Below are 26,424 nucleotides of genomic sequence, written 5' to 3' on the forward strand. Positions count from 1 at the left end.
GCATCGTTCGGAAAAAAGTACGAGAGATTCCGTGTAATGGCAATAATCGTTGATCGTGTCGACGCGCACCCTCGATTTGGGTGCACTGGGGGAGTGATTATGGTATACAGCCATTTAATATAATCCTCCGGTTAACACGGGGCCAAGGGTGGATGTGGGAGGGGGGGTTCGGTCACCAAAGTAGTGCCCCATTGCTGACGTTTTGGCGCCAGTTGTCGCACGACGGCCATACGGGGCGGGCGCATCCCCCTGGTGCAACGGGCAACGATTCTCAAACTTTTGACGTCAAAAAAATAAACTTCATCCGCGTTATCTCACGAATATAACAAAAAATCAACAACGGTCGATATTAAATCGAGCTGCCGAAATCAATTATCGATCGTTTAAATTTTGATCTATGCATATCGGAATTTCGTAGCGCCTAATTACGCACGATCGATTTCTTAACGAGTTCGCCCAATTAATATTGACGTTTCGTAGAAATCTGACATTCGGTTAGTTGCGTGCGTTCCGTCAACAGTGTTCGATTACTTGACTGTCAGTGTGTTTTTGATCAGTGAATTTTTTGATCAAATAATTATATATCTATACATAAAAAAAACATTACCGATAATGATTTCAAGACAGGGTTCGAATCGACCGCCACAAGCCGCTTCAGCCATGAGACCCAGAGCGTTGTACAGCATTGACCAAATCTTGGGAAACACTCAATCGTCGCCGCAAGATCCCTATAGAAAACATTCAGGTAATTAATAAAAATTATCAATTAAATAAAAAAAAAAAATTGTGTTTGTTTATCAGAATTGTTTAAATATAGGAATTTAATTTTTTAATTTAATATGTTTACGATTTGTATTTTATTATTGAATTATGCATATATATTTTGCAACAATAATTCTGTAATTAAATTAAGTGTTAATATTTAAAATAAACAACACAAATTATTTATAATCACCTCAAATACATACATATATTCATATCATATCATATATATATATAAGAAAACATATAATACATACATATGAATGTATATACTTAGATATAGTCCGTAATTTAGACCATAGATTTTGGTCCGAAATTAATTCTAAAATTTGTCAATTTAAATATAATACATATACCTAAATAGAATGACATATGTATACATATAGATATTTGTATATATATATATATATATATATATATATATATATATATATATATATATATATATATATAAATATATATATATAATTTTATTTGCATTTAAAATATGTACATACATATGTATGTATTTAAGTGTTATAAAACTCATTCATACGTGGGCAAATTCTATTTTTTCTTGTATGTACATATATGTATGTAGTTTACAAATTTAAATATTTTAAAATTTCATATTTGAAACCCAAATTGCAATTATATCAATTAATTTCAATAATACAATACATTGTTGAATTTAATTATATAAACATTTAATATCCATTAAATATGTATGCACATATAATATGTACGTATATATGTTTATGCAAATATAATATTTTCAAATTTGAGGTCCTTATAATTACTAATTTATTAATTAGGACCTCAAAATTATATATTAAATGAAGTTATAACTTATACTTAATATTAAAATCTATTATCAAATATGAGGGAATTATTTTATTTTATTATAAATGATACAATTAACATATTTTATTTTATTATAAATATATAAGTAGATAGATGTATGTATACGCGTTTTGTATACTCAATAGATTGATTTGATAGATTAAAATTTAGATTGGTTTGTTTGTTGAAATAAATGATGAAACGTCATTATCATTATCGATAGTAATTAAATGTGTAAAAACTTAATTTCTCAAGCGGTAGTCAATCAAGAAAACAATATTTCATCCCGTCTAAGCCAAAGTGAACGAATACTTCATATGTACATACATCGTTCAGGTTTTCACGGCTTATGTATGTGAAAACCTGAACGATGAACGAATACTTCATATGTACATACATGAAGTTTGAAAGGGAACAAATGCTATTAACGATCATAAGGAAACGGATGAACGAACTTATAGATTCGTGAAATAGTAGTAGGTGCCATTATGTATACATATATTGAACACCGTATTCATCTGCAATATTCTTGTTGAGCGATTTAGAGTGCGTCTCGAGAGTTTAATGCATCGTGATTTGCGGTTAAAGGGTTACATTTTAACCCGTCGATGCCCGCGAGGGGTCTCGACGAGATGAGAGCGAGAAAGAGGGCACCCCGTCGAAAATCGACCGCTTTCTTTATACAAAAGTTCCGTTTGCCGCACGCTAAGTACTAGAATTAGCAGTGTAGCGTTAGCTAAATGTTGCCAATCGTCGGCTACAGAATCATTATGTCGGATGCTACGCCTGGGCGACGCCGGACAATAAACTATTGATGTTTGTTTAAATAAAACACGATCGGTGAAAAGCTCCCGCAAGACGCCCGCTGAGCTTTTGTCGGCTTACAATGGCCGCCGACACCACAATGGCTGCCTTCGCTCATCGACATCTGTTGTTGCAACATGATTTTTTGGAGATTTAGCACAACGATGCACACAGTTTTCAAATTATCTCTTGCTATATTTTGAGTCGGCATTGGGTTCACTTTTACCTTATCTATAACATGTAGCATAGGTACGCAGTAACAACATTTAGATGAAGTTTTGTGATCATGCGAAAATTCAAACCTCGAGATTTGGACTGATTTTTCCTTCGATATAAAGATATCACGTTATTTTTTAAATAAAGGAATTTACTAATAAAATTTTTATTTTCTCAGCAATGGTAGTAAAAGTCCGCATGACAATTACATACCTCACGGGGATGTTTGCGGTCTCCGTGACGAGACAGAATGTTAAATTACAGAAAACGCAAATATCGGAAAGCAAAGATCGAAAATCGAAAGATCTTAAGTCGAAAGATCAAAAAAAAAAAAATGGTGCATGGTAAACGGTACATACTCACTTAATTTGCGCGAGCAGGATACAACAGGAACAAGTGGAACAGGCTTTTCCTCCCGTATTAATGTGCGCGCGCAGAATACGGGAGGAAAAGCATGTTCCTCTTGTTCTTAAGTGAGTATGTACCGTTTACTATGCATCATTTTTTTTTATCTTTCGATTTTCGATCTTTGCCTTCCGATAATTGTGTTTTCTGTAATTTAACATTCTGTCTCGTCATGTAGACCCGGATGTTTGATGTTCACGATTGGTTCTTGTACATATGTAATTACATATATACATACATATGTATATTGGTGCTTACTGTTAATACTTGACATGCCTAATTTTTCTCCTTATATTTAAATATTATTATGTATATGTTATGTGACTAGTTCTATTATTGCTTAAGCTTTTGTTTTTAAGAATTGTATGTATTAATTTCTGTATACTAAGTTTATTTTCTGTTATATTTTTGCGCATTATTCCTGTAATGCCACAAAGGTCCAAGCTTCAAATAAATGAATACCTATCAAAAATTACATATTCCATCGCAAAAACCAACCTGCAATAGTGAGTGATCAAAGCAAATATTTTCATAAATAAAAAACCGAACGTACAGATAGTTATTATTATAAAATAATAATAATATTGAATTCAAAACAATACACAAAGAAAATAAAAAGTAAGATTGAAAAACCTTTGAATAATTGGAGATATGGCTGAGGAATTTGGATTGGGAATGATAATGTTAATAAAATTTCATATATCTCCATGGTAATAAAATATTGCATTTTAAATCCTTAAATAGTATTTTCCATGAATACAGTGTACCTTTTAATTTATTTCGAAGTAGATTTTAGCTTTAAAGCGATAAACGCTTTTCACAACGCGGTCGAAACGTTTTAAAGCAAAACATATTCAAATGAGCGTGTCTGATATTAAAGACAATATGCAAACAGACTGTGTCCGTCGCTGGACCGAGCTAAACTAGCCTAATTGCAATAACATTTTCAAAGGTATCCTCTCAAACGAAGCTTTCGGACTAATGCTAGAGATATGTGAATATTTAATATGGATTTAAATTATTAGTGCTCACATATAAACCGCCCTTACTTTGCAAAATAAACTACGGCAATAAAATATACTAAATAATACTATTAAAGAAAGAAAAAATAAGTTAAATTCATATTTTATATATATTACACAATATAAATATTGTGTATCTATGTATGTATGAGTGAGAATATAACGGTCGTCGGTCATAAATGATAAAAAAATTGAATATCAAACTAAATAAAAGCATTTAAAACTGAATTTAGAATTATTGTCGGAAGGATTCCCTTTTTTGAAAATGATAAACTTAAATATTACGTAACATTATTTTAATTGAACAAATTAGCGAATATTTAAACCATTTTGACAGAATTTTTCTCGCCAAGATCTATTATTTTTTTTTCATGTTATTCAGTTGATTATGTATTGAATTCATTATATCTATTGTTAGTCAATTTAATGTATGTATATAGGTATACATATGTATCATCGGATTTGAATGTTAAGGACCAAAAAGTCAAGAACGCTTTTAAACGGATGTGTATGTACATATGTACATATATAATAAAATATTATGTAACGATAGTTTAATGCTACAATTTTACAAGTATTAAATTCATTTTAAAGATGTCTGTTGAATTGATGTTTCTATTGAATAAATAAATAATTTATCAATAATAAATAATTAATAATTGGAAAATCAAGTATATTAATAAATATTTCATAAGGCTTATCACTAGTAATAATACCTAGTAAAACATATATTAATATGTAGATAATAGAATCATATTCCCATTCGAGTGTCTGTTCAATATAAGCCAATATTGAAATGCACTTACGAAGCTAAATACATCATTATTTTGGTATCAATCATATGTACATACATATGTATTATCGAATCACTGCCTTCCATATATATATATATATATATATATATATATATATACATATATAAACTTGGTTATCAGCCAATTTAAATGGATCATTCAAAGTTTCAAATGATGGGTGGAGTAGATGAATGAACATGATAATTTAGTAATATTGCTTCTATAAGTTATTGTGATGATTACCCTCAATGTTTTTATCAACATGGTGTCGACAAGGCAAACATGTAAAATATTAGACATATTGGTTTGGTCATAGCAATAATAATAATTAACGTCGTTAATTAACATGTGCAAAAAAAAATATGCGCTAAGTGATATCATTTTGAAACACGTTTATTAATCATGTGTGGGCGATTAGGAAATTTCCCCATGTTATTATTAAGTATATGTGTAATATGTATGTCTAAAATATCATCTACCTATAATATGAATTATGATAAATGTGTTATTAATTAAAATGACGTAAATGTCAAAATTGAATTTTGATGATGAAATTAATTTTGTAAATTAAACTTATTTTCAAGGAATTTGCGATTTGATCGTTTAGAGCGTGTCGAATTTTTCTTGTTTTTGAAGTGGAATCTTTGAAAAAAGGGGTGGATTGTATTATATGAAGTGCATATACATAGAAAGGGGTTGTCTGATACAATACCGAACCTCGTTCACGGCTCGTTGGTTAATGAAATCAAACGAAATTCGCCTTAAAAGATATTCGTTAAATGTATTTATTCGGATTATTTAGGGGTATGAGAATAAATAAATGTAATAAAAATAAAACGAAAAAAATAATATACCATTCTCAAGACTTGATTATATACAGATGTATACATTTGAGAAACGGTGAATTTATTTTGAATATCTTTTGATAATTTTTTGTATAAAAAATATCGGAATATTAATGTGTATTACATAAAATCACACAAAACAACTTTGTATAGTTTCGATTATAGAAAAAAATGAAAATGTATAAGAAAAAAAAAATGATGTGACAGTCATTTAATATATGCATATATGTATGTATGTATAATATATGTGTAAATATTGTTATTTAGATAATTATCATTTATCACGCTCAATTATATTATACTTCGGCTACAATTATCAAACTACATACATATATTTATGAATAATTAGAAATAATTTGCCGTCACAGCATATAAAATTAAATGTTACATTATATTTTGTTTGCTCAGTCGATTTTAAACCTTGATTAATAAGCAAATAATTATAATAAATAAAAACCATTACCATTGATCAAATATTTGTTTAGAATTCAAAATCTAAACTTTATATTGAAATTTTTCTTCAATGAATTCAAATTATAATAAAAAAATATTATTTTACTGAGGGTCATTACCTAGAAATTAATCCTAGACAGATCTTCCCTCGTAAAAAAAATCAACATCACTTTCGCTAATTGGCCGCACAACCTATCGAGATGCATAAGCATACATACATACATACGTGTCATTTCGTACATTGCACATGCGTTGAATGCATCCCGAAGCACGTCCCTGTTGCAGGCGATGAACGTTGCGACGGCACACGTCATTTAATACCACTTATACAAGAATGGCTTTATTGTGCTCGCGGATTACCATTTGTGAAACTTCAGCTTTTTATTTCCCTCGTCGGGTGGACGGATCGACCCCCAGCCTAACACCACCCCCAACCCCTCGGCCGACACCGCTTTCAAATTTCAAAAAGGAATGCGATGACGCGTTCTAAAATAGGTCGCGAACCACCGAATTTTGAAAATGAACCATAAAAATGACCGGTCAAAGTTTCGGAGTCTGCTTCGATTGCATTACGGTCGTTGGGGATTATGAAGAGTTCAAAATCCAGACATGTCCCGACGCGAGGGGTTCGGCGATTCAATATTTTGATACTTTGTGCGGTGTTCAAATGATCACTTATGAATATGTATGGTAGTTGTCCGCGGGCATAAGCATCAAAGGGGAGAGATAAATAACCTTTTTGAACGATTTACACTGATTGACGCACAATGGAGGCCTATTAAGGGAGAATTTTCAACGCTTTCAAATATTCCTTTATGCATACCTACTTATAAGCGAATCGAGCATGTACATACTTCAATTTAATATCGAGGGATGCACACGAGAAAGCAATTTTAATTTCAAACTAACTTAACCATCCTTAGGACATGTACATAGGTAAAAGTGTAATTCCAAACATAATGAAGTCAAAATTTGAATACATTAAATATTGATTGGTTATATTAGCTTTTGCTTTGATTTATACATTTATTATTTTTTTTATTTATTTTTATAGATATATAACATGTGACTTCCTAGCCAATTACAAACATTGCACCATTTTTTATTACATAAATCACTGACTTTCAATATGCTGAAGAATACATAGGTTTTTGCAATTTGATAGAGGAACCGTTTCAACAAAGAAATCAGATAAATTGGCAAACTCTGATAGGAAATGATCGACTTGGAGTCACAAATATCTGGCCAGTAGCACAAATGTCTGGCCAGTAGCATTAAAGATTAGCACGGGATCGAACCCGGTAGCCTCTCGGTGCTTAGCATAAACGCAAATACCGAGCCATGCCTGCTGGTTATACGATATATGATTTTAAAAGTTGTAAAAAGTTCTGTAGAAACAGTAAATACTCTGATGTGTTATTATAGAAAATCTATTTGTGATATAGTAAGTATTTGATTTTAGGTATTGACCATACCATATAAAGAATTTAATATACAGTCCAAGTGAACACTCTAGTTTAGTTCATGAACATACTAGTTTGTTTGAACACGAACTATTGGTTTGAGTTTAAGTGCTAAGAGTCAAAAGGTTTCTTTAAATGTACTCACCAGGTGTTGCATGAAATTTTTGCTGTCAAAAATTTTGAGTTGAACGCCAAGTATTTAAAATGGGAACGGAATCCTATGGAAACCGAAAATATTGAAACCCAGGGAAAGCATATATGTATGTTGGTACATATAAAGAATAAACGATTGAGATACTTAAACTTATACCTAATAGTTTGTGCATGAATAGACTAGTTCATTTGTCAATTTGTTCCTTTATGTATACTATAACTGGCCAGATTGGTTCGTGTGTGAAGAAACTAGTATGTTCATGAAAAAAAATTACACTTGGACTGTAACATACGTATATAAAGAGGTGTCCTCAAAAAGGATTGAAATTTCAGTATACTTTACCAAATACATATATAGAAAGTGAAAATATATATAAAAATTTCAATAATTCTCGAGGAAGATCTGCGAGAAAATGATCGAATTCCCAGTAGCCTAGTCTGTTGATATTTTTTATAAGTAGTCCATTAAATATTTTAAATGAGAAAAAAAATAATAGGTTGACGGTGTTCATATGCAGTAGGGTCAATTTTTCGTGCGTAGAATCTTGTTTCTTTGTGTAATTGTTTCGATGTCAAATTGTAAGTACTTAAAAAAAAATATAAATTTTCATTATGCAATTGACATAAAGCTTCCCCCAGTTTTAATAATGGCAGTCTAATAGTGCTGTTTATTTTATTTGTTTACATTATGTTTGCGAAACGGTTTAGGGTGCACCGCGCGTCGTTAGCGTGCCGCGTAACCTACGAGACAAATCCCCAGTCATGTTTATGCGTATACATATACATATGTAATAATGTAATGTATCCAGACAGGGATCCTACTGATATGTTATACAAATAAAAAGGTTATAAAACATGTCGGGCATTGTGTATACATACATGTGAAACTTGACGTAACAATGAAACGATGAGGAGATTAAGTCGTTGTTTGCGTAATACCACTCGGAAGCGATGGCCGTTCCTAATCGGATTTGAAACATTGCTACAATCGTGTATTGCCGGTGCAAATTAATTTAAAAAGCTTTCTGAAAATGCTCATGCGTTAAAATTTTATTTTTTGATGCAATTATTTATTGTTATTAAAACATTTGAAGATCGAGAGGTGGATGTTTCCTATAACGTTGCCAAAACCAGTACAAATGTGTATGTATTTCAATTGGAATTAATTTTGATTACAGAAATGCACAACTTATCAAAATCTGAATCGGCCAGTCCTGGAACGATGTCTGATCCTGAAGAGAATGAGGGCGAACACGAGGACCAACAGAGCCTACAGCAACAGGACGCTCTGGCAGATTTACCACTACTTGCAGAATTGGTAGCTAGAGAAGAAGCTGGAGCTGGTGATCGTCCAAGAAAAGTGCGTCGTTCCAGAACTACATTCACAACATATCAGTTACATCAATTGGAGAGAGCTTTCGACAAAACTCAATACCCTGACGTGTTCACTAGAGAAGAACTCGCCATGAGGCTTGATCTCAGTGAAGCCAGAGTTCAGGTATGTTACTTTATTTCCATTTGAGATTTAAAATTTTGTGTGAGAGTTTTCTAGGTATTGCTGTGTTGTTATTTCAAAATATTCACGTTGAGGTGAATCATAATAATTAATAGAAACGCTTTGATTACAAATCAGTAGTCCATATGTAACATGTGTACGTCCGTTGGAATTACATTATATTTAATTGACATGTGTTTCAATAAATTAATATTTCAAAATATGTACGTATGTATAATGAGTAATTAACAATTTTATGAAGACGTCCTTGAGTAAAATAATCATTGATTATTTGTTGCGTTGAATAATATGGTTATATAAGCATTGACATTTTCTAAGTAACTATAAAATTTGCTGATTTGAAATAACATCAAAACTTTATATATGGGTAGTTGGCCATAAATATTTTACGATAGATTACATCGTCGGTATATTGGTGGAAAATTTTAATTAAAAAATCGGGTGTTTTGAATTCGTTATTGAATTTGATAAGTCGAAAATTGAATAATGATTTAGGTCACAAAATAGAGAGCTTAAAACTTCTTGATTTTGGAAAAATCTATTTTCTCAAAACAAGGTTTTTACTTGAAGTTTTCTGCCAGTAGGTATACCGACGATATGTTATTTTTGTAAAATAACATGTTATTTTATATAACCATCATAATTAGAATAAAATTATGCGATAATTACAAATCAATTTTGACGTCACATTTGTAAATGCATTAATTGTTTATCCGGTTTTGTTTCCGTATTTCCAAGAATTATAACGATGTTGTTTCATATGAAATATTGTAATAAAATCACGCATTCATGATGACGACGTAACACATTGGAAAATTTATTTTATATGGGTGTTAATTTTACTTGTTTACTCACAATATTGTACATATTGACAGGTAAAATGATATTTGAAATGCGCTCAAATATAATATTAACTGGAATTTATTAAAAATATAATAACCTTAACAAGCAAAAGAATGACGCCTGAAAGTAATTTCAATCATTTTGAACATTTTAATTTTGATTCCCACCGGAATTGATAAAATGTTGTTTTTCAGCAAACTTTGATTTAATTGCAATTAAATTTAACTGTGACGTATCCAACATACATATGTATGTATTTACATATGTAGGTGACTGGCTTTTAAACAATTTGGTTAAATTAAAAATGAAAATGAATTAGTACAAATATTGTATATTATGTATAAATGTATTTGTAAGCAACGAACTTTCAAATCGGAAATGGTTTCGGAAAATCCGATTTCCTCCCGCAAACCAAACAGTATTAATATTATAAATATCAAAGAATAAAATATTAATTCGAATTTACAATAGAAAAATGCATGTGGTATTCATATGTATTTGCTTGGACACACTAATTTAAAATAGCCAGAGGGCTTTTTGCTTTTACAAATAAATTTATCAATGATGAATTTCAATTACGGTCATTATATGAAAAATATACTTATGTACATTCATGAAAATTGTTATGAAGAAAAAATCATTTGATTTATGATGCAAACAATTTACATAATTGCATTTCATTAATTGCTCATGCTACTTAAAACGAAATATTACATAATTTGAAAATATCACACATTTGAATATGTACTATTTTATTTTCATTTTTTTACTTTACATACATATTTACATGCGTTGATAAAGTGGAGAGAGTGAAGAGATTGAAATGGCAATGATTGGGCACGTAGCTAAAAGAATGGACGATTTATTGACGTAATAAGTGCTTGAATGATACCGGTGAGAATGTAATTGGGTGAAAGGAAGGCCGCAAGGAAAATAGATGGACTAAATTAGAAGGGTGATTAGAAAATGTGTAGGGTGAGATGGATGCGAGTTGCACAAAATACAGATGAATGGAAGCGTGTTGAGAGGCCTTCATCCAGCAGTGGATGGTAAATGACTGTAACTCATGATGTCCATAATTACTAACGAAAATATCTCATTGTCTAGATATTTCTTACTCATCAATTAATTTTACTATTATATATGTATAATATGACATCGTGATATATTTATGTATGTAATATGAACTAGTCATGCTTAATTATATAATTTAAATTTTAAACATTTCCTTGTGTTTGTCCTTTCTATTCAATTGAATGTACATAATTTTATCAGTACGTATAATGTTATATTAATAACACAGCATTTAGACGTTATAGTTAATTATCGTTCATAATGTAATCTAATGTTGATATAAAAAATCATTCGAAGAAGAATATTTTTTTTTAATTGCTTTCTTTTTGAATGATTTGAAAATTTAGTATTGAGAATGTATAACGTGAGTAAATGCTAGGGGGAGTGGGTGGGAGGGTGTGTTGGAAGAGCTGTTAGGCGAACGAGGTGTGGGCGGGATTCGACCCACCCAACTCCCTTGTTCTGCGCTCTCACGGATCCCAGCAGCTCAATGACACCGGCGCAAATCTGTCATGAGAGTGTCGGCTGCTAATTCATTTCCGATTGGGCACCATTGTTGCCTTCCACACACCCTAATTATGGCCACTGCGCTCGCACCAACACAATCAGAGGCTCCCAAGCTATGCACCAACACCCAAAACCAAGAAATAATATAAACCTCGCTAACAAAATTGATTAATAAAAATAATTTTAAACTAAAAAAAATCACATTATACAGATTTTTTATATACATATGTACATATACATACATAATATGATTGAAAACCTCTGCAACATTGTAGAGAAAGATGCGATAGCAAATCACGTGTCAGCGCTACAGCGTTTAATTCACATACGAATGAGCTCCATTTTCACGCTCTTCCGCAAAATTTGAACTTTCCAACCGGTCGCCAACTTTGTTTATTATTGTCAAATTTCAATGAGAGCTATTTTGAATAATTGTGTAACGTAGTACCACAATATTACCGTTCCGTATATTAATTAGATTCATTCAAAGTTTCAACTCGTTCAAAGTTCAGAATGAAAATACACGCAATCGAGCATAATCAAATTGGTATGCTTTCAGTCAAAAGGTGAAGAATTTTACTGCAAGGTAATAATTACAATAGATTAGTTTGAAAGTACATATATAGAAAAATCATTTAAAATGAAAATTATGGCTCCGTTTACTTATACATACATATGTACATATATACGTATATATTCATTTACCCAATCCGTTATATTTCGCAATGGTTATAATTATAATTATTCTAGCCGCCGTTTAATTCAATTATGCGATTTTGTGTGGCAACAATAGAAAATTACCCGACACTTGTGTCTGTACATCCATACACGTACATAAATGCGCTTGTATGTAGGAGTGAGGCAACAATGGGTCGTGTAATTGAATTTCCGTAATCACAGTTAACTGGGCGGTAACGGGCCGTTTAAGTAATTGTTCAATTAGCACTTGCATAATGGCGACGACTAGGTACGAAACGATGAAAGTTTTCAAACACACAATTGTTCAAAATTATAATAAGTGCGCCTCGGTAATAAAGACCGCGCTTGAGTAATTAAGACGCTGATGAAAAGAGCGTACATGCGCGTACTTGTAGAGCAGTGTGCACACCCCCATTTTTAACAATTAAAATAAGGCCTCTATTTAACCGATCAGTAAAAAATTCACACTTTGATCAGTAAAAAAAACATTTGGTAGGTAAAAATAATGGATTGATTAGTGAATATAATAAAAGATCCGTTTTTATTGATCAGTTGCTATGCGATCAGTTATTAAATATAACTATAAGTATTTAAATAATATGAGCAGTAATTAAACCAAAATGACCAGTATATAAAACGAAATGATAAGATTTTAAAATAAGTGATCAATTACACTGTTCGACACGAAAAATGGTTCAGAGACGAGATATGACTTTTCTTATAGATCTAAGTCCAGTAAACACGAATCTGGTAATAAAAAATGTTGATTGGCTCGAGATTCAAGATATATGTGTTTTTTAAATCGCGCGATTTTTCTTGGTGTCAAAAGTACGTATTTTCATTTGGGATTTTTTCCCACTGTTAATACTATTTTATATCGAGTTTTTTTCTATTGAAACATGTTTATTGAGATAGTGTTCTGACCACACTATTTTTTGTTTTCGTTTAAAAAGGTTAATTGGAAGTGTGCTGAACTTTAAATCGGTAAAATTGCGAGCAAAAAACTCGTACTAGTGTTTACTGGTATTTACACGAATCTGAATTGAATTAATAGGGATAATATATTAAATTGTCTTTATATGAAAATTAAATAAAATGCCACTCTTAATATTAATCTAAGGATTAATAACAAAGATTCGTTTATTTTATCGAGGTAAGCCAGTTATCGACCTCGAGACTTCGAATTCGTTTTTCATCTGGCTTTTTTTCATTTGTTGACGCTACTGGCTTCCTGATTTTTGTTTTTTTCCTTGGACTGACTTTTTCTCGGATATGTGTGTTGACCCGGGCTTAACAACATGAACATTGTTCATAAACAAATATTGACCCCCTATCCGTTTTCAACTCCCTCGGTCTTCGCGCCTCGCTTCAGGATCATTTCTGAGTTCTCACTGTCTCAGTTCTCGCGTGTCTGTTAAATTAATAAATACCAACCCTAACAACATAATCTTAAATTAATAAGGCCAACCCTAACTTAACTTAACCTAACCTGACCCTTTAATATATAAGTGTTGGCCGCTAAGATCTAAGATGGGCGACGGGCTATCATCCAACTGTCAAAAATTATAATTATTTGGTTTTACTTATCATTTATATTATTTATCTGATCACTTGCTGATCATTAATCTTAATTTTAGTTAAGATTAATGATCAGTTATTTATAATTTTAGTAGTTTATAATTAGATAATTTTAGTTATTTTTAACCCACCAAATAATTAGATCCCTTAAAATAACACACATCGAAAAAATTAAATTATTTTAAAATCAGTCTAAAATATTCCTAATTATGTATGTCAGAAAGCTACGTATGTACATATAAAAAATGTATATAATACGTATTTCCACAGAATTCTCTCAGCGTTAGTTTTTAATTAGCGTCATTAGAAAAATGCGCCTTTTGTGCAGCTTTGCAATTATTTTTTTCGACTTGTACAATTGCACAAGTGTAGATACGGACTTTACCGAGATGTACGTAAGATTAAATTGTAGTGACTGTGTTCAATAATTCACTGTATTATTGTATTTCAACAATGGATCGCGTAATGAGCGCCAATTTGTAGGGGTGTTAGCTCGCCGATTCGAATCTCACTTTAATAATTTAAAGTCTGCAGATTTTAACATTAATATTGATTTTATTTTACACTAACGCTACACATTGCTTGAGTTAATCCGGGACAACAATACAATTCATCCAATTAAAATGACGTACGTGATAATTTGGTATTAAATTATTTCATCATAATGTTTATAAGCCCTGTGTGTGTGTTCAAGAGAATATTAGCCAAATTATAGCCGTATTGAAATGCAAATTTTGCGGCACAGGGGTATATCAATTGTGGCACAACTTATCAACTTGATACCGCAGTTGCAACGTTGCTCTGTCTCGTGTCGAAATTTGACAAAATTTGCCTATTTACATGTATAGTAAAAGTATGTATGCATTTCGGGAAAATTTGCCTTAATGCGGTCGCAATTACTCTGTCCATTCGTTGCTTTCTTTTCAACAGCGCTTTTGTTAATCTTCGTCGAAGTGGCGCATTTAAAAGAGAGAGCAATTAGGTTGCATTTACGGTGAACAATTGTTGTGTAGTGCAATAATGCGCGTAATGCAGTGTAATCTCATGTGCACTTCTCGTTTTTCACGAGACTCGCAATGCAGCGAATTTTAAAACTCAATTTATACAATTCGCTACTAATAGTTGGCTATTTATTATTTCCTTTAGAGATTTTTTCATCACGAAGTGAACAAAATTTGAACTAATGTTTGTTTTTTGTTTTGTTTTAGGTGTGGTTCCAAAACAGGCGTGCGAAATGGCGAAAGAGGGAAAAAGCTTTAGGAAGAGATACTGCAACTTTCATGCATCCTGATCAAGGTAATTATCACCTTTTATCAATTAAAATTATACTACTATTTTTTGTTTCAGTTTATCGAGTATCGTTTTTCACTTATGTGTATGATTTTGAAAGTTAGTTATACTTGTGGTTTCAATATATGTACATATATACATATTTATGTGACGGAATTATTTTTATTTTCATCCAACTATTTTTAAATTTAATATTAAGGAGACTCTTTCTAAAGTTTCTAACTTGAAAAAAAGTTGTATTAAAACCATCTTGTTGAGTGTGCAATCAAAATATAATATGTCGGTATATAAAAAGGAAAATCTTCTGAGACTTGAGTCAATAAAGCAAAAAAAATACTTAATGTATGTATGTATATATGTACGTATATCTATTTTTTGAAAAATCATCCAAAAGTGCGCGTAAAATACGATAAAATTTTAATTTCCAAAATTCCATGTGAAAATAATTGCACTTTACCAATTTATTTCCTATGAATGCTGGCGTATGTATACGTGTGTGTGGCATGTTCAAAAGTCCCCTCTATTAGAACCGTTCTGTGTGATGTGATATGTTCATTTACAAACGTGATATCAAAAAAAATTATGTGCTCGGCTTGTAATTAAAAAGCGATTTGGCTTGTCGTCCCAAAAGGGAAAATTAACCCTCGCGCAACACTCCATACTGTCTCACTTTTTAAATTAGCCAAATTATAACTAAAGTATAATTTTTTAAAATGCAAGATTTTTAAACGAGAATTGCAAGCTATATTAAATATAATTTCAAAACGAACAAAACAAAAGTGATATTGTATTATGACGCACAATACTATACGTACGTATGGATTTTTCAAGGGTGCTACAGTGTTATTACCCGTTATCAGATTCGTTGCGTTTGGTAATCGTCGTCCTTTATACACTTAATTCATTTGCTTTCGTCTCGTTTGGTATTGAAATTTATCGAATTTTTATCCCACCATCTGGTAATGGATCGTTATTATAACTCGTTTATGTAAAGGTTCATTAATAAATCAGTTATTGCCGGGTCGTTAATGTGTTTGCTCGCGGCTCAACGATTTTTTTGAAAATTGTCTGTAAATTACACGTACGAAACAATTTAAAAAAAAATACGGATATACCGTCACGTCAATACATACAATTACAAGAATTTCGATTAAAGGTAGTAAATATAGACAAAACGACATAAATAATTCGAATTATATTTACACATCTTTACATGTACATATATACATACATATGTATATATATATATATATATATATATATATATATATATATATATATATATACATATATATATATATATGTATGCACATATGTATATATTAGGCAATATATTATACTATATGTATATAGGACATATTAGTTTGTTCGTATACGCACCAATCTCAATAATGTACACAAAATAATAAATTGATAAACAAACTAGTTTGTTCACGCACAAACTATAAGGCATAAGCTAAAATTTTCCATCCTTTATGCTTACTATTAGTTGCAATTTTTTAATATTAGTGGAAACGGAAATCATAAGATCGTTTAATGTGGTTTCCATAGGATTTCTCTTTGAATATTTGACGTTTTGAAATCCTAACAGTTTTGAAAGCTCAAAAATTTGACAGCTAAAAGTTGCATGTGACACCTAGAGAGTATATTTGAAGATATGTAGATTTTGAATGTAAGCTATTAAACGAAAACCAATCGTTTGCATACGAACTTACTAGTATGTTCATGAACCAACTGGGGTGATCACGGATTATATATTATAAGAAAAGAGTGGTTTATATACAGCTTTCAACTTCAAACTACCAAATTTGGTATAAAATCACATCGTAATCATAACGATAGACAAGTTGTGGTAGGGGTCCTTTGAAGATTTTTTTCAATAGAAGTGATGGGGCAACGTCTACTATGTAGGTATTTATGTAGTTGTATTATAATTTTCAAAGCTCAAATAATTTATAATTTTTTAAATTGAATTGTGTGTAATCAAACTAGCAATTGTCTCAATGAAAATAATTTTCTTAGATAGTATGCATTTATGTATTATATAATATAAATTGCATGTCTGTGTATAAATTGCCGTTTATTACTGAGGGATGTTTTTTTAGCTTGTTATTAAAAATAAAATATAATGGACACGACAGCTGAACCACACTGATGACAAAGATAATTTGATTGCAAAATCAATACAGTGGTAATGTTATGGTGTGATAGTTTGTTAAATACGAATCGGAAATGATACTTATAAAGGGGTAGTTTTATATATGAATACTTGTGTAATTATTTCATGTTCTTTTTGATCTAATTTTATTATAGAGAAATTTAAGAACGTATTTATTATGTTTGAATGAGATAACATTGAAAGGTTAAGGTATTATACAAACATTTTTGGTCTATAAAGGGTTAACGATTCAATAATAATAATAGTGAGTGTTCGAAAAAAAGGGAGGAAACGACAATTATCATTTTTTGTGTGTCAATGTAAAATATGAACATTCGAAACACATAATTTCAATAATATTTGAAAACGAACTAATGCTTCGGAAAATACTCTCTAAAAAACGCTAACTACGTCGATTTACATATTTAAACCTTAATTTGTCGCACGGTTTATAAAAGAAAATTTAACGACCGGAAAAAATAATCACGCAAAACGACAATTCATTTTTCAATTTATACGAAAAATTCTATTTTATTGCCCCATTCGAAAAAAAGCAAATAAATAGTGTTTGATATTGTACTTTTTTTTTCAACGCTTTTTTGATAAAACGAGTATTCAAATTGAAATTAAAGCAGTGCATTTACAAAGAGTAATAGAGTTAGCGAAGGCAGGACACAAAAATGCCCCCAGACATAATATCGATGTAAATTCGCTATTTTTCGATTAAACCCTATGTATGCATGAATGCATGCACTTCCAACCATGAATATGTATTTTTTTTTAATTATTATTCCACAAATTTTAAAACGAATGAATACATTCTTACATACAATAAATACTACATGTATAAATATTCACTAAAAAGCAATGATTTGTTTACGTATTTTAATACCATCTAAAGTGAGAATCAAACCATCTGATTCTCTGGAACTATGAATTGAATTTTAATATTAATAAAAAGTAAATCAGTATCCGACTTCGATATTAATGAAATAATGCTATATCTATTCTGAATCCGATATTAATAAACAGCAGATACTATGTAAAGCACATGTAAAGCTTTGAATTAAAATAGGTAAATGTACATATGTATATTTGAATTGATATTGATATAAAAAAATGGAAAAATCTTTAAAATGCTATCGATGCATTCATTTGTCGCCTTGCATTGCTGCCATTACGAACAGGTGACACATGGACTATCACGCTCGGATATCGAACAATCGCCGACATTGTTTTTCGAGTAATTACCGATAATTTACTTAAAACTCGCGTTTTACACGTGCACTTTCCTATTGTTGTTATTATACGAACATGCATTTCAATCAGTCATTTAACACAACGGCCAGATGAACGGCTGCGATATGAAATACATTAATGCATTGTGCACGGTCGAAATGGCCCGCCCATCTATGCCTGCACCGGCAATCACTGTCAATGCACACACAAATGCAATTATGCATATAATATATTTAATAATAAAGTTTGATTTTAAATTGTTTCAGGTGTGCCGGATTTCGCATTGCACGCGCAACTCTCCATGCCTCCAGTGTCTGCGGATCCATTCTGGCCCGGTTTGGGTTTTCCACACATGTTCGCTGGACTTCATCCATCTCCGTCCACTCTGGGTCTACCCTGGCCTCATCAAGATGCAAAGACACCTCCCCAGTTTCAAGTTCCATCTTTCCACGCTTTGCTATCTCAATACATGCTCGCAGGTGGTGGTAATTTGCCCGTCCCGCCTGGTTTCCCGGGAATTCCCGGCTTTCCACCGTTTTCGCACCTTCCCAGTCAGCCGAATCTAGCTTCGAATCCGGCTCCGTCAAGATCCATATCTCCCGACGATGCTAGGGATAGTTCTAAAAGTCCAAGATCGACTGGAAGAAGCGATGACGGTAGTCGCTCTCCTCCTATGGATTCCGGAGAGGAGACCAGGAAGAACAGTATCGATGCTTTGAGAATACGAGCTCAAGAGCATTTGATGATGACCGGTGGACAACATTTGCTGTTGCCCAAACCTAAGCTTCAGACTTAAGAATAATAAACCTGAAGAATAATTCTTAATTCGATTTTAAGTAAAATGTGTTTGTTTTAATAGCACCAAATGTTGATTCGTTAATGCATTGATGCATTCGTACAATTAAAATTTTCCATCGTTTAAGATTGGCTTATATTGAAATTAGCCTTAGATAAATGGGGAGTAATGACATTAAACATTTTTTTTAAATACAACGAAGTACTATTCTTTAATTTTGTATGTATTTAGTAAAAAAAGACCGTTCAAAAACCAATTTTCACATTCCGAATTTCGGTATTTAAAAAAAAATAAAACAATTAATACACACATTTTCTCCCCCTTTATTGGGCTCTTACACTGTTTTGGAATATGAATTTCTGCATCTGTTTGTAGAATAGTTTGCAATTATTGTAAATTTTATTCACATTCCATTTTTGTAATATCACAAATGTTCTCTTTCATAATATGCTTTCTCTAAAAAAGACGAGAACAATCTTATAAGAGAAAGTTTCATAGATAAAGTAAATCATAGCATTTATTTTGGAATAACATGATTCCAAAAAAAATAAAACTTATTTTAAGATTTTTTCCCAACTAAATTTACATTTAAATAAAACAGATCTCGTACTACTTTTAAAACAAGACAATATGTATATATTATGAATAACGATAGAACAAAATACATGTACATTAATTGTGATTTACTTTATTAGTAATACGTCAAATTAAAAATATTCAATCATAGATGCACAAGTGTGTTATTCTAGCGTAGGTTTATGTATGTATAACTTTAGTAATAGCCGATAAAAAAGTAACAATTAAAATATTTAGTATTTTGTAAATATATTTTACGTATATACATATAATAGAAAGAACTTTAGATTAAGTTTGTAAAATAATTGTACGTTTGGGTTTTATGTAAACATTAATTAGTAAACGATATAATTTAATATATTATTTATATGCACTTAAATCATTGTAAAATATTAATATATACCTACAGCTAATAACAAAAATAAACAATGTAATTAATTTAAAAATAAATATATGCATAGATTGTTCTAATGTCACAAATTACTAGTTTTTTCTTCCATGCAACCTATTATTTCCTACACATTTTTTCAAATAATTCATTAATAACGGATGCTCAACATTGAAATATACCGAAAATATAAATCATAGTGTATTTTTTATATCAATTACGTGCAAGTTCATAATTTGTTATGTACACAAGAATACAGGTGCAACGACAATTGATCACACATCAAGGGGTGAGCTTTCAAAGCTGCCGTACACCTGTTTGATTCCCATACGAGCCAGGTGATTCCTAATCAAATCGCCAGGTACGCACTAGAAATATATGATTCATTTTTGTACTAATATTAAAGATCGAAAAAATCTACAGCGGAGCAATGTTTTTCACTCACAAACAAAAATCAAGATATATTCAACTTTATACGTACATAAAAGTTGATATCATAATGTTTTTGATGAACATTTATAATTACAGGTGTATTGGTTGTTATAGTTCGGTCCTGCATCAAATGTGATTTCGTATTATGATACGAGTAGTTTCGGCAGTCACGACCATTGTAAGCCGACAAACGTATTGGGTGTGTAATTAATGTTTAATATATGTATACGTTTTAATGGTGGAAAATAGATTAATTTTCATATCTATAATGATATATTACCTTATCTGAAAAACTCTTTATACACAATATACTCAAAGGTGAACAATATTAAAATGCAATAATAGTGAAAAGCTGAGCTGATATCAGTAGCTACACGACCAATTCTCAACATTAATTTAGTACGTTATTTTTATACGAGTTTATTTTAATTGATTTATAATACGATGAACGAAATGAGAACATCGATTACATTTATAGTATAATTTCATTTTGATATTAGTCAAAAATATTTACAGGCGAATTAATGTATCGGCCACCTCTCCTCACTACTATCATAATAAAAACATTGAGTTGTATTAAAATGGCTTTGATTTAATTTTTTTAAATATATTTTAATACGATGCCTAATAGGTTTAAATATATTTTTATACGAATCGAATTGTATTAATGGTTCTTTCTGCGGAAAAAGTTTGACATTCGCATTACATTTTCCCCGTTTCAATATGCGATATCGGAGTTTATCAGCAAATTACAAACACCTGCTTTTTATTACGGACACTGATGTCTGGACACTTTAATAATGCTCTTGTTTTTCACATTAATTCACCCAACTGTGTAAATCAATCACACCGTGTATGAAGCGCCTTATTAACTGGGTACACGTTTCGTGAGTTGCAAAATCACGAGGGGAAAACTACCTATACATATACATAATATAAACGGAGGGGAGGACGTCATAAATGTTGAAAACCATGGGACTGTTATTCTACAAGACTTGTAATTTTACGCGAATTTTATTTTATATAATATGAAATTAATTGCTTGTAAAATTTAAAACATTTGAGAAAAAGTATAGTACAGTCCATTCTAATGTTGAACGCGCACTTACGTATATTGAATTATTCCTTTGTTCCAAATATACATACATATATACCATTAACTGTGCATAAATTTTGAGAAATACAGATTCAGATTTTATTTTAAATGTACGAAAGAGCTATCGGAAACGACTTAACACCATTTCATACGCACTTAAGCCTCGAACGACTGCCTTTTAAATTGTACGCTTTATCCCCCGACCAAACACACCACAAGAGGGCGGGCATTTAGTAAATTGGTCTCAAAAACCCTCTCTCCTAAGGCCATTTATTGTTCGAATAAAAAGTGTTCACCACTTTTGTCAGTCGATCGATATCATATTGTATATATATATATATATATATATATATATATATATATATATATATATATATATATATATATATATATATATATATATATATATATATATATATATATATATATATATAATTTTTTTTAATATTTATTAAATAACAATAACGCAAATTTTCGTTAGTTGATGAAAAGTTTAATAAAACATATACATATGTGTGTATAATGTGTAAAATTTTCAGATGGCGTAAAAGATTATTGCTGACCGCCGTTGTGATCCTGTTTACTTGACAGATTGATCGCAGCTCAGTGTAATATTTTAAGTCAAGAAAGGATTACGTTGTAAATGGCTCCCGAGCCATTGTTTCACACGATCAAGTCCATTTTCCAACCCCTAATTTTAACGAAGCTTCGATTTTAGTGGATTACATTTTTAAAATTCAAATTAATTTCTGTTTCTGCAAACACACACACACACGCAAACAGATATTTATAAATCAACGATTTTTTTTAAATTTTAAACCGGTGCCTAATTAGTTTTCCGCTGAGGGCATTGCGTAAAAATAAAGCCGCGTAATTAAAACCGCTTACTCACCCCATGGAAGAGGGGGTATTGGGTAGTTGGTAGTGAATGGGTTGCAGGGGGGTGGTCTTGCATTTTAATTTTCACAATTTTATAAAGGGATCGTCCCTAAATCAAGATTTCGAGTGGATGTCGACATGTGCCCGATGGAAACGTTTAATTGCTCAATTTGGTGTTTGATTCTGTGAAGAGGCCACTAGAACGCGTGCACGCACCCGACTTAAAACCGATCAAATTAATAAGAAGTCAGAAGAGGCCAAACCTTTTAGATCGACAGTAATTATAATCGAGCTAGTTTTACATACACCTATACAGAACTAGTTTTAGAATTATATTTTTAATCGAATTATCTATATCTAAATTTTAAAATCGGAAATTGCTGAATGCCGAAATTCCAAATTTAAACTTTTGCCCCAGGAGAAACTTTTTCTTAGTATGGCACATAGTTTTATTTTTTTAAATTATTATTTACCAAGGTACTATTACGGGTTGTGTCCCAAGGCGACACCTATGGCCAAATTTGTACATATGTACTTTAAATATGTATGTACATATATGTAAATTTTTAAAACTATTATTATAAATTTGAAATTATTTTCAAATAATGGTGACAAATAAGCATATGTTGTCGATTTGTTTAGAACTGTTTCAACAATGAAATCAGATAAATTGGCAAATTCGATATAAAAAAAAATCGACCTGGAGTCACATTCAACCAAGGTCTGGCCACCAACACCGGCCCATGGATTGAGCCTCAGTTGATAGTATTATACGCTAATAACTGAGTTACATATGTTGCTGATTTTTTTTCTGAAATAAATTTAGATTTATTATGGAAAATAATTGGAAGTACATATTTATGTACAAATTATATAATATATTTGCGCATTAGTATTATAATTTAAAATTAATAATTATATAGCAAGTATTCATATACCTATTGTATAAAAAAACGTTAATATGTATTGAATGGGATATGTAACATATGTACATGTATTGATTTGATTGAAAATCACGGATCATTTCATTCGTATTATAGGAGTGTGACGATCGTCCCTCGATGACTGTCTATCATATTAAATCAATCAAACGTACTTTACTCGATCATCGTGGGATATTTTTACATACGCGCTTTCGCTATACAAAAATCACTTCATTTAAATTTTTCAATATTATACTAACACAATACAAAGAAAGGATTGTTCGTGATCTTTCGCGCGGATCGATTCCATTATTTTCTTATTAGTGTGTGGCGAGTCGGAAGTCGGTTTAAACCATCTGTCCAACCTCTGAAAATTAATCTGAAACGTCTTGGTCATTGTGAATGTTTATCTGTTTCATTAAACACACTCATTCCCGTGAGAATGTAATGTGTTAACCGGAATCGCTCCGTTTCTTTCGCACTCGCACGATTTCCCTACACACGTCCCGCTTTCGCTTCGGGGTGTCTCTCACACGCGAGTTAACACCAATCGATCCGTTATTATTTCGCGTGTGCTAAATAATAATAATATAAAATATTAATTCGATTTTTATTCGCCGATCGGGACTTCTGGGAAATAATTTTCGACAATGCAAACTGGTAATCGTTTTATATCATAGGTATTTTTATTAAATTTAATTACTCCGATTCGTATTCAATACTTTGATTCATCGATGTGATTACTGATTTCAATGCCAATGACATACCTATGCGCTGAATGCACTTCGTGGCATAGTTGCAACTATGTAAGACAGGTCAAGCGCACGTGCCAATAGCATTGTTTCTGTATCAATTGCTAATGAATTGGAAAACAGCGATACTCAATTTAATGAAAATTGCAATGTGTTTCAAAATTTTCATGTAGTATTTTACATATCAATATAAATAAAGCTATTGGAATCATATCAATATAAAACAATAGTTTTTTTGTAAATGTTGTTTAAATTAAAAATAGCTAAAAAATATTGATAATATTTGTTCTAAATATTTATCCATTCATCAAATATTTAAAAACATACAAATATATGTTGTACAATATAATTTTTAAATAATAATTATAAAAAAAAACACACTTACAGTTGCTTTGTTACAACATATGTACATAGGTTTCACAAAATTCAATAATTAATAGTGTATTTTATTTTAAATTAAATCAACGCAGTTATTTAATTCATTTAAATATAAATATGCAATGACATTTGAAAACAAACGAACTATTTTTATTCAAATATTTTTCAACGACGCATAAACACAGGTTGACTTTTTATGTATAAACAAAAATATTTCATTAAAATTTTCAGAAACGATCGTTTTAATTAGACACGTGAATGGTGTTTGTGAAGTTTAAACATTAAATTAATATATAAATTAAACATATATGCGATATTAAAAACCATTTGAAATGGCACGCGATTATTGCACCATATCGAATTCACTTGATCAATCGCGATTTTATCATAATCATAATAAACGATCGAGATTATATTGTATATAAATATTATAACAATCTTTTTATTATTAAAATTAGAGAAAGGATGATTATTATATTTCACAGATTTGATTGTTAAAAACGTCCGTATGTATATTATCGACATTGCGCACCTTTCACCCGTTGATTGTCGACTAAATTTTAGTACTTATTGTTTCAATAAAAAAATGTAACAATATTCTTTTTCACTACCCGGGTTTTATTTTTATCGTACAATAGTACAATATTGTGTACAAGATATATTTAGGCATATATGTATGTAGAAGTATAAGTATATGTATTTTTAATTGATGAAATGATGTAATTTGAACATTTGTTTTCGTATTACGGATGTACATGAGTAAACTTATTATTTATAGTAATAAAAAATTATACTTAAACATATACAACTTATCCACGTTTGAAATTGACAATCTTTGAAACGCTTCAGAGTATTTTTATCTTGCTTAGAGCTTGTGCTTGTTAATTATAGATGCCAGCACTATGTAGCTCAGAAAAACAATGAAATTAGATCAAACTAGGACGCAAACCGATAGTTTAATAAATATTGAATTTAAGGAAAAAACAGTTTTTTAAAAATTGCCTCTTCTATATTTTGTTTATAAAATTAAGACAATATATAAAAAATAAATGGGCCTATCGGCTTTGCCGCCTCCCCCAAGTATTTTAAATAAATATAAAAAAAAGCTATTGTACTAAAATATAAAAAAATGTGTGGGAATTCAATCAAAAAGATTTCAATGATTGGGATTTCAATCAAAATTATGATCCCGGCTTAAACTAATGTAATTAAATATATATACAACTAATAATAATAATAATAATAGTTAAAAGTTATAAAAAACAACAAAGAAGGCAATGTCTTATAAAAGAAAAGAGAGAAAGAAAAATAAATATAAACATATGTATATTCACAGACAATAATACATTTATACATAATCATAAAAAACAATAGCTATTATAATAGCAGATTCGTAAGAATATCAAATATAAAATATAACATAAGGAATGCCTTGCACCTACAGCCAGTTCCAATAAATAAGAACCAACTGCAAATACAAAACATCCATGTGAGGCCCAAATGGAAGAGAGTAAATCAAAATTCCACTCATAAATCACAATCAATCATGAAAACAATTATG

The 26,424-nt window shown here is 30.7% G+C and overlaps 2 protein-coding genes across 2 annotated transcripts in view; one reads left to right on the top strand and one right to left on the bottom strand.

Moving 5' to 3' along the window:
- The window catches only part of LOC143919537 (GATA zinc finger domain-containing protein 1-like), a 241,054-nt gene that overhangs the window by 37,596 nt on the left and 177,034 nt on the right, over nt 1–26,424 (bottom strand). The window lies entirely within an intron of this gene.
- On the top strand, nt 510–19,729 carry LOC143919536 (homeobox protein ARX-like). Its single transcript, XM_077441893.1, has 4 exons — nt 510–745; nt 8,918–9,237; nt 15,165–15,252; nt 18,910–19,729. The coding sequence occupies exons 1-4, from the start codon at nt 613–615 to the stop codon at nt 19,437–19,439; spliced, it is 1,071 nt and encodes a 356-aa protein (XP_077298019.1). The 5' UTR covers nt 510–612; the 3' UTR covers nt 19,440–19,729.

This window comes from Arctopsyche grandis, chromosome 12, assembly GCF_051622035.1.
Source record: "Arctopsyche grandis isolate Sample6627 chromosome 12, ASM5162203v2, whole genome shotgun sequence".
Taxonomy (NCBI): domain Eukaryota; kingdom Metazoa; phylum Arthropoda; class Insecta; order Trichoptera; family Hydropsychidae; genus Arctopsyche; species Arctopsyche grandis.